Genomic DNA, 10000 nt, shown 5'->3' on the forward strand with positions numbered 1-10000 from the left:
CCTGGAAGTGACACATGTACTTTGAATACTCCTTCGAAAAACTGTTCAAGAATTGCAGCCGTTCTTGCCTGTTATGGAAACGCACACTCATACCCTTCCTTCGAATCCCAACCGACCCAACCACCCACCTCTTCTTGTGTGTCCCGCGTACATACATTCAAGAGTGACAATAATATTATTGCCTGACTGTTAAGCGGTTGTTTGTTTCCTGGATTTACTTCCCAGCATACCAGCAGCTCTGACGAAGCACGGAAAGACAGATCGGGGCCGAATGGCGTGGACTTTAATGTATACGAAACCGGAGCGCCACGAAGCTCTTGCAGAAGAACTTTCAGAACAGAGTGAAAGGTGGTTGTGTAAAGTCAGTGTGAACAGTAAGCCAGTTGGACACAGTGGAAAGTTGTCGTATTTTACACTGGGACAGTTTGAACTCCGCTTTCCGCTTGTGTGTGTTGGTCCTGCAACAAAAAAGGTGTCCGTCCGCTTCAGTGGTTCTTTTGCGTACATGTAGATAACAGTATCAATGTCCTGTCAGATTTTGTCTGTTGTTCCCGTGGTGGTGAACAATTTCTATGTCTGTCTGTCTGTGTCTGTCTGTCCATCTCTCCCTGTGTGTGTGTGTGTGTGTGTGGTTCAATTATTGAAAAATAACCTGTTGATGCACATAAGGCACAATAAATTTGTTTACATGTAATCAATAACATAATGTACGATTGAAGGAAAGCATGTTGATATTACATGGTTCTTAACTACAGTAACTGTTGTTAACTACAGTAATTTCTGACATTGATACAGGTGTGAACGCATGGTGTGTGTGTTTTTGTGTATGCATCCTGCGTGCATGTATGTGTTGGTTGTATGTAAACAATATTATAATAGTTGAATGTGAAGAATAACTATTTGTCATGTGTGTTGTTTATAACTGAGCTGATTTGATGTAAATTTAAATGTATATACATAACATGGAACTTCAACGGCTTCTAATTTCATTAATTCCAGTATTGTAGGAATGTAACGCGTTTTTAAATAAGCATGTGGATAACAATAATTATATAATGTGCTCGCGTGTCACTCATCAAATATGATTTACCCTAGAATTGTGTATGTTTTGATTGTGATCTTAATGACATACTTTGTAAAGCAACGAAGCAAATACTTGACATCATTTGTAATGGAATCACACAATCTTGAATGTGACGTTTTTCATGTTATTGGGTTTTTGGGGGGCTTTTTTTGTTTGTTTGTTGTTGTTGTTTATTTTGTTTTTTGTTTGTTTGTTTTTTGGTTGTTGGTTTTTTTTTCAACAATTTTAATGATTTAAGATTGTAATATAAAGTTGAATATAACATTTTAAGTTAAACCATGCAAATCTGTTTTGTTTTAATTGAATACTGCAGGTTGAATTCTAACATCTTAATTGAATCATGCAAAGATGAACACACGTTTTTAATCGTATGAAGATGAATGTGACATAATGAAAGAAATTATACAAGCAATCATAATTATATTTAATGAAACCGTGCAGAGCTAATCTGAATGAAACCATACAAAGTAGAATGCAACGTTTCCAAGAAAATCGAGACATTATTGAACATGACACTTTTAAGTGAAATGATAGATGGAAAGTTTGATTATGTATAACATTTTGATGAGATCACACATGGCTTGGTGTGCCATATTCTAAAAGACACAAAGCAGTGGGAGGATGCGGAGAAGTGTGCACACTATTGACTGAACCGTGTCAAGTATTGTCTGGCCTTCCCCACCCCCACCCCCATATCTGTCGTTGAATGAGTTTAACACAAACAAGGTTATGTGCTTGTGACACGTCGTGTCAGAGAGAGAGAGGGAGGGAGAAGATAGGCAGAGAGAGGGAGAGAGAGAGAGAGAGGCGTGTATAGCAATCGCTGTCATTGCCTTTCCTTCCTGCCTGTCGAGACCAGTAAGCTTGTCCACATTTCCTGACTGAGCTGATTCAAACTGAGCACACTGGTTGGACAGGTGTCTTATCGGTTCGGAGTCAGACATAATTAAGTGGACCGACCAGTTGGTTGTTCAGGAATCCTTGGCCTACAGCAGACTGACTTGTTCAGTAGCTTAGGAAGACAGCGAACTGACTTGTTCAGGAAGCTTAGGAAGACAGCGAACTGACTTGTTCAGGAAGCTTAGGAAGACAGCGAACTGACTTGTTCAGGAATCCTGAGCCTACAACAGACTGACTAGTTGAAGCTGTTTGCTGTTGTCGACAGCTTTGGAGATTTAATATCACTTTATCATCCAGTGAAAGCAATAGTTTCAGTTTCACTTTCTCAAGGAGGCGTCACTGCGTTCGGACAAATCCATACACGCTACACCACATCTGTTGAGCAGATGCCTGACCAGCAGCATAACCCAACGCGCTTAGTCAGGCCTTGAGTGCATGCTTACATATTTGTGTACCTATGAAAGTGGATTTCATTTTACGTAATTTCGCCAGAGGACAACACTCTCGTTGCCATGGGTTCTTTTTCAGTGCGCCAAGTGCGTGCTGCACACGGGACCTCGGTTTATCGTCTCATCCGAAAGACTAGACGCTCAGTTTGATTTTCCAGTCAAACGTAGGAGAAAGGGCGAGAGCGGGATTCGAACCCACACCCTCACGGACTCTCTGTATTGGCAGCTGAGCGTCTTAACCATTCTGCCACCTTCCTCCTAGCAATAAACAGTTTCGAATGGGTTCTTTTTTCTTTCTTTTTTTTTCTTCTTTTTTTTTTCTTACAAACATTGTTGGTTTTGCTATAGCAATCAGTAAAGAATCATTTTGCGTTTACCTATGTCTTTCCTTTAACTTAGCGGGATCAGTTCCTTGGACGGTAGGTTGTGATGAACGTTTTATTTTGTGGTACTGGTTTAGTTATTCATTGCCCAGTGCCGCCATCTTGATTCTGACTTCAAAGATCGTCTGCTCCACTTACTGTCAACTGCCATTTGATAAGCAACTGGCGTTTTCTATGCAGAATCGTTGTTTTCCCTCTCTCACAATATGGATTTCACTTTACATAGATCCTGTATTGTGCAATACGCAGGTGTGCATTCACTGTTTGCATGAAGTCATTTCACGTAAATGCGCGCATGCAACAACACAACGACCAACCTGAATATCAACAACAAATTGTGTAACAACTATCAAATATCGTTCGCACGGCTTTGTATTAACAGCTGTCAAATATCGTGCAAAAGACACCAATAAAACGTACACGCATATGCCTTTTGGCATACTGAAATTCTGACAACACCTGTGTATAATCTTGTAAAGAATGAATGCTCCTCGCTCTCTCACATGACGGGAGAATACAATACACAATACAATACACAAACTTTATTGTCTATTTTTTGGTACAGAGATTTTCTTTTTGGCAGCAGCACATGTCCAACATAAGAAGAAAGCAACAAACAAATAAAATGAATAGAAAATAAAAAAGATAAATTGAATGGCACCAAATGGAAATAGCTATATACAAATATACAGATTACTGAAATTTACCTGCCTCTCCATTTCAGTCAGCTAAACCGCATTGCACATCTACCCCCCCCCCCACACACACACACACACACCACGCGCGCACACACACACACATACACTCTCTCTCATCCCCTCTCTCTCTTCACAAGAAATGCAACTAAAAAGAAATGCCATTGACCACGGTGTGCTTGTATTGACAACAACAACAACAACCCCCCAAAAAAACTGTTTTGAATGAATGTGAACGAAGCCTTCACTATCAATATTTCATGGTCTGTATTTTTTCTTTTTCTTTCTTCTTGTACCACCCCATAGTGGTAGCAGTTTTTCTACGTTGCTTGGCTTGTGTAAAATTGTTTTGTTAATAAAAATCTTTTCCTTTGCCATTTATCTGCGTGCCCAATGTGTGTGTGTGTGTGTTTGCAGGGTAATGTTTGTGTGCATACATGTGCGTGTGCCTTTTTTCTTTTTTTCTTTTTTGGTTTTTCTATTCTCTCTCTCTCTCTCTCTCTCTCTCTCTCTCACACACACACACACACACACACACACACACACACACACACACACACACACACGTGCATGCGCGTGCACGCAGTCTCCCTCTCCCACGTCCCCACCCTCTCTATGATCGTCAGTTCAGTGAATCATACACCAGGGAACAACCACTTTCAGAAGCTGCTCATTATTCATCAGCGCACAGGGTAACATGCCAAGGTGCATATAATTTGTATTTGTATTTCTTTTTATCACAACAGATTTCTCTGTGTGAAATTCGGGCTGCTCTCCCCAGGAAGAGCGCGTCGCTACACTACAGCGCCACCCATTTTTGACTGACTCGTGTAAACAAAGTGAGTGTATGTTTTAACCCGGTGTTCGGTTGTCTTGTGTGTGTGTCTGTGTGTCCGTGGTAAACTTTAACATTGACGTTTTCTCTGCAAATACTTTGTCAGTTGACACCAAATTAGGCATAAAAATAGGAAAAATTCAGTTCTTTCCAGTCATCTTGCTTAAAACAATATTGCACCTCTGGGATGGGCACACACACACACACAAAATGAAGCCTAATTATATGCAAACTGCATTTACTGTTATATTTATTTTTTTTGTATTCTCTAAACTTGGCACTTTGATCTGATATTCTGACCCAACAACAAGAGCAGTCATTATTATCAATTTTTGTTCCAATAGGAACTTCTTTGTATTTATTGGATATGTGTAAATGATGAACGGTATGTAATGTTTCAATGCCCCCAGAGACTACCACACATCTCCTACCAGGAGCACAAGACCAATGACTATGTGCGGAACCTGGTCAGCAACCTTGTTGGGCCCCAAGAACCACTGCTGGCGACTGTCAAACGACGGAAGATGGCATGGTTTGGTCACGTCATACGACGTAACACCCTCTCCAAAACCATCCTGCAAGGGACTGTAGAGGGAGGGCGCAGACGGGGGCGGCAGAGAAAGAGTTGGTCCGACAACGTCAAGGAATGGACCAAAATGACGATGCCAGATCTCACGACAGCTGCCAACAGAACGGCGTGGCGAGCTATGACATCTTCCTCATGTCCCCCCAACGACCCCAGCGGTCGAGGGAGTGAGTGAGCGAGTGAGGGAGGGGGCACACGAAATACACTCCTTGCCTCGCCTTGCCTCGATCCCTCCTCCCTTTGACACGACTGACATAAGGACCTCTCTGCGCGGGAGGCGACAGACAACACGGCGTATGGTAGTAGCCTCGACGACAACATGTCCCCCATCTCGACAGGATGACACATCCACTGTCACCACCACCACCACCGACCTGGAAGAGGTCATGGCTTAATGTCTGCGTGATCTCTTCCATGTGGTGGCACGCTAAATGTGACAACTCTTCTTTCTCTTTCTTTCTTTCATGGTGATTTCTTTGCTTCAAAAGATGTCTATTTTCCTGTTCATGTTGCCATCACTGTTGCAGTTTGACTGCACAGTGGACTGAAATTTTGACGCCAAAGTTAGAATTGTGTCCACTTTTGATGTATGTAGTTTTGTGAATATTCATTCGAAAGCATGCGCGTGAGTCCCTTTTTTTTTTTTTCTTTTTTTTTAACGGTGATCGTTCTTGTTAGAGCCAGGAAGGAGTTAAGAAACAAACTGTTAAAAGTTTTCTTGAAAAGTCTGATATGGTTGCCATTGATGTCAAGCCTTGTATGATGAAAAATGTAACTTAAAACCTTTTGCCGCATAATTTCGACCATACATTTTGTCGTCTACCAACAAGAGCACGGGAAGCTGACCTTAGTTTCTTGGGCAGTGCCCGCCCCCTAACAGGTGCGCTTTGCAGAGGATGATATTGCTCACAGCCCCGTGGGTTGGTTTTAAACATGTTTTTGCAGAGTAGGGAGAGTGAAGTGTTAAGAGACGTGCCATAGGTATATTTGCAGACAGTGCGTAGTTTTGAATGTGTTTTAATGTGAGTATCTTAAGGCCAGGGTTGTAAACAGTTATTTTGCATTTTAAGGGGCATTAACCTATCAACGTTATTTACGAAATTAATGTATTTTGTTTTGAGGGTGTGCCAGCTTGAGCTAGCCGAGATAAGACTGGTTGCAGAGAGACTTTCACATTCATTTTGTCGGCAAGAGACTGGGTGTTGCGGTCTGACGTATAGTAACTAATTTTGGCGTCTATAAGTTGAATTTTCAATTTTTGTAAGTTACTGGAGAATTGGCGTGAGCTGTATTCCTGTCATTTTACCTGGTTAATTTGAACATTTAACATTTTCCGAGAATTTTTGACACATTTCAGAAGAGATGGACAGCCTGCTTCACTGGAAAGGTGTTCAGTCCCTCTATTTAAACTAGTGTGCTGCAGAAGGCACTGTCCGATCATACTCCGGATGCGCTTGAGGACACGATTCCAGAATACTGCACAACGTCATTGACGTGTGATCGCCCAAAACCTGGCTCAAGACAGACACCTCACCGCGAAGACACGTGTGATGATGAATCCTTGCAAATGGGGCTTATGTTCACTGCTGGTGCTGCTGTTCTGTGATCACCTGGTGCACGCCGAGTATTACGAACAGCTGCACAACAGGAGATGGGGGAACAGAGCAAGGCCCACAACTTCCGTTCCTCGTGTCTCTGGTTCTTCTCCAGGAAGAGGTATTTCCAGAGGCCCCGATGACGCTTCTCGAGGTCGGTATTACAGCCGATTGTTTACCCGTGTTTTGGGGAACAGGGGCTTGAGAAGGAAAGGGGTTACTCCGTCACGTGTCTTGTCTTCGACGTCGACGTCTTTCTCAGAAATCCCCGTTCCCCCAGAGATCGCCGCCATGATTCCTCAGGGAGGCACCATCGATGACATTCCTAAAAGCCAGCTTGCAGGTATGTGATGCTCGTGTATGTGCGTGCGCAAGTGTGTGTGTGTGTGTGCGGGCGTGCGCGTGCGCGTGCATGTGTGTGTGTCTGTCTGTGTCTGTATGTGTGTGCGCGCGCGCTCGCTTTCTGAGGAGACTGTTTTCTACAGTTGTTAAGAAGAAGAATAACTATCTGTTTTGACAAAAGATTTTTTCTTTACAAACCACCTGTTAAGAATTGCGTGTTGTTTCACTTCAGTATATTGCAGTTCCTCCACCTCTCTCTCTCTCTCTCTCTCTCTCTCTCTCTCTCTCTCTCTCTCTCTCTCTCTCTCTCTCTCTCTCTCTCTCAGAGATGGATTTCAGAGGTTGTCCACCATTTCACCCAATGTTGTTCGGCGATGCTTTTTACGTTTTTCACTTCTCAAACCGACACCGTTTTCAAACCAAAGATCTTAAACGTCTTATATACAGGACGGGTTAAAAACAGACAGGTCTTTCAGGGGATAAAAACAGTAGCCCTCACTATGTATGTAGTATACTGGCCGTGTTCACAGATGCTTTGAGTGACAGCCAGTATATTGTGTGTGTGGTTTGTCTGTCGCCTCGTCATGAGTCACCGTACTGAATAATTAATAAATGGCTGTCCCGCCCCCCAGCCCCCCCCCCCCCCCCCCCGCCCCCCCCCCCCCCCCCCCCCCCCCCCCTCTCCCCTCCCCTTCTCACATGATGGGCACGTCGGTCATGTGGGGCAACCTCGCTCATCTTCACTTTGAGCCATGGTACACAAAACACGCTGTGGAGCTAGTTTATTCAGAGATGATCCCTTGAGCAGTCCTCCTTGTACCGTCGGTGTCATCGCGGTGAATGCGAAGAGAATCTTGCCTGTTATAACTTGGGGGAAAAAAAAAAACCAAACTAGCATGTCGATCGATCTTCGAAGCAAAGCATGTTTCATCAAGTTATTGAGTACATTAGTAAACCTACAAGTATACTGAATTAGTGTGAATTGTCAAAAAACTTACGGTCTTTTGAAATGTCAGTCACGATCGAAGCCACACGTGTTTTGTTCTGGTCAAAATGGTCATTCATTTTTGTTTGTCACAGTGCTCAAGGTTCAAAATGGCATCAATTTTCAATAGATTTCAGATTTGCTCATCTATTTTGTTATGTTCATTTATCCTCCTTTTCTTCCTCTTTCTTTCTTTTTTTCTCCTCCTCCTCCTCTTCTTCTAAGAACATCAAAATCAGTCTGTGAATAGAGAGACAGACACACAGAGAGAAAGAGAGAGGGAGAGATTGAGAGACAGAAAGACGAAAAGAGACAGAGTGAGCGAGTTATGTAATTTATCGACTTAAACTACTAAGTTCTTATGTCAAGAGAGTGCACGTTTCTCCCTCTCTCTCTCTCTCTCTCTCTCTCTCTCTCTCTCTCTCCACCTCTCGCTCTCCCCCGTCTCTCTCTTTCTCCCCTCTCTCTCTCCCCCTTCTCTCTCTCTCCTCTCTCTCTCCCTCTCTCTCTCTCCCTCTCTCCCCTCTCTTCACACATCCTCATTCCCTCAGTCTCTTTCCCTCTTCGCCCCTGCATCCCTTCTTCCATATCAAGAAGTGTTTTTTCTGTCTTTCTCTCTACCCCCCCCCCCCCCCCCCGCCCCGTTTCCCTTCCCCCCCCCCCCCACCCCCACCCCCCGCCCCCGCCTCCCCCTCCCATTTTCGTTTAGCCAGAAGATTTTTGGGGTGTTTTTGTTCCCTCTGTCTCTGTCTCTAAGTCTCTAAGCCTTTCTGTCTCTCTCTGTCTGTCTGTCTGTCTGTCTGTCTCTCTCTCTCTCTCTCTCTCTCTCTCATGTCTCTTTTCCTTTATCTCCCACCACCCCTCTCACACACCTCTCTGGATGGCTTGAGCTTTTTTCTTTCTTTTGTCTTTCCTTTTTTTTTAAAGGAGGTATGGTCGGCACAGGAAAACTGGGTTTGTCTTCCTGGTTAATGCAATATTCATTTTGCAACGATGCATAAATCTTTACTTCAAAAACGGTCGGAGAGAAGACTGGCCCGCTATGTTCTTCTCCGGGTGCGCTGTGGCCCTCAAATGACTCATACGCCCATATGACGTAACTTTGACGTCAGTTTCAACTTGTGACGAGGTGGAGGGGACAGGGGGGGGGGGACAGAGAGGATGGAGGTGGCGCGGGAGGTGACGGGGGGAGAGAGGGGGAGGGAGAGGGGGTGAAACTGAAGAATGGTAGTTGGAAAATAAGACTTCCCATATCGACTTGTATATGTCATAAGCATGCTTATATATTTTCCTGTGAACTTACCCCCACCCCACGCCTCTTTCCCTCCCTCCTCACACACACACACACACACACACACACGCGCGCGCGCGCGCGCGCCCGCGCTTGCACATTCACACATACACCACGCCACCTTTATTATTATTATTATTATTATTTTTATTATCATAATTCATCATAAAATCAGAAGAATCTTAGTGTCCAGAATTGTCATATCGTCCTGGCGGTGTGTTGTGTACGTGTTTCAGTGCTGACGGGAGACCCGGAGTACACCAGGTTCCGACAGCTGTTCCTCAGGGACCTATGCCGCAGACTGCTGAACGGACCGCGCTCCCACAGCTTCCAGTTCTGCTTCTCCATCCTGGCCCTCTGATAAGATAAGATAAGATAAGAATAACTTTATTATCTCCAACTGGAGAAATTTGGTCAGGTGCATTATCACAGCATAGACAAGTAAACAACATGGGGACCATAACTGTAAAAGTCAACAACAGCTTTTACGAATATTACGAAGATACAAATGTAAGAAAATATCACATACACCGTTTCATACATACATCCACACACTGCATGTAATAACTAGTATTCTTAATGTAAAAACAGAAAGAATTAAGAAACATTATTTGAATATAATTATAAACATAGCCTACTATACTGCACATTGATTATAATAGACAGATAAGATAAGAATAAAGATAAATTGCGGAAAACCGCAACCAGATAATCAGCACACACCCGCAACCCCCCACCCCCCACACACACACACACACACGCGGATTACTTGATTAAACAAGAGTAATAAACATATGTTCTCAAATAAAAGCATTTCACATATTCGCTTTTAAAAACATTGCAATTAATTATTAC

General features: G+C 43.5%; 2 protein-coding genes across 3 annotated transcripts in view; both read left to right on the plus strand.

The window, feature by feature from the left end:
* The window catches only part of LOC143288903 (uncharacterized), a 6439-nt gene extending 2557 nt beyond the window's left edge, over positions 1-3882 (plus strand). Inside the window, exons 1-2 of one of the 2 annotated variants that reach the window (XM_076597570.1) lie at positions 1-2092; positions 2127-3882. The exon at positions 1-2092 is cut by the window's left edge and continues 2557 nt beyond it. The gene's annotated coding sequence lies outside the window, so the exon portion shown is untranslated. The remainder of the gene's footprint in view (positions 2093-2126) is intronic. The other variant, XM_076597578.1, reaches the window with a different exon arrangement.
* A 1793-nt stretch (positions 3883-5675) lies between these two features.
* Positions 5676-9880, plus strand: LOC143294012 (uncharacterized). The gene is made up of 2 exons (XM_076605408.1): positions 5676-6870; positions 9382-9880. The coding sequence occupies exons 1-2, from the start codon at positions 6483-6485 to the stop codon at positions 9504-9506; spliced, it is 513 nt and encodes a 170-aa protein (XP_076461523.1). The 5' UTR covers positions 5676-6482; the 3' UTR covers positions 9507-9880.
* Positions 9881-10000: the final 120 nt, after the last annotated feature.

Source organism: Babylonia areolata, chromosome 1 (genome assembly GCF_041734735.1).
Source record: "Babylonia areolata isolate BAREFJ2019XMU chromosome 1, ASM4173473v1, whole genome shotgun sequence".
NCBI lineage: Eukaryota > Metazoa > Mollusca > Gastropoda > Neogastropoda > Buccinidae > Babylonia > Babylonia areolata.

Coding starts and splice junctions, on each gene's coding strand:
- LOC143294012 (XM_076605408.1), top strand. CDS start 6,483: ATGATGAATCCTTGCAAATGGGGCTTATGTTCACTGCTGGTGCTGCTG. Junction 6,871..9,381: donor TCCTAAAAGCCAGCTTGCAG/GTATGTGATGCT, acceptor TACGTGTTTCAG/TGCTGACGGGAGACCCGGAG.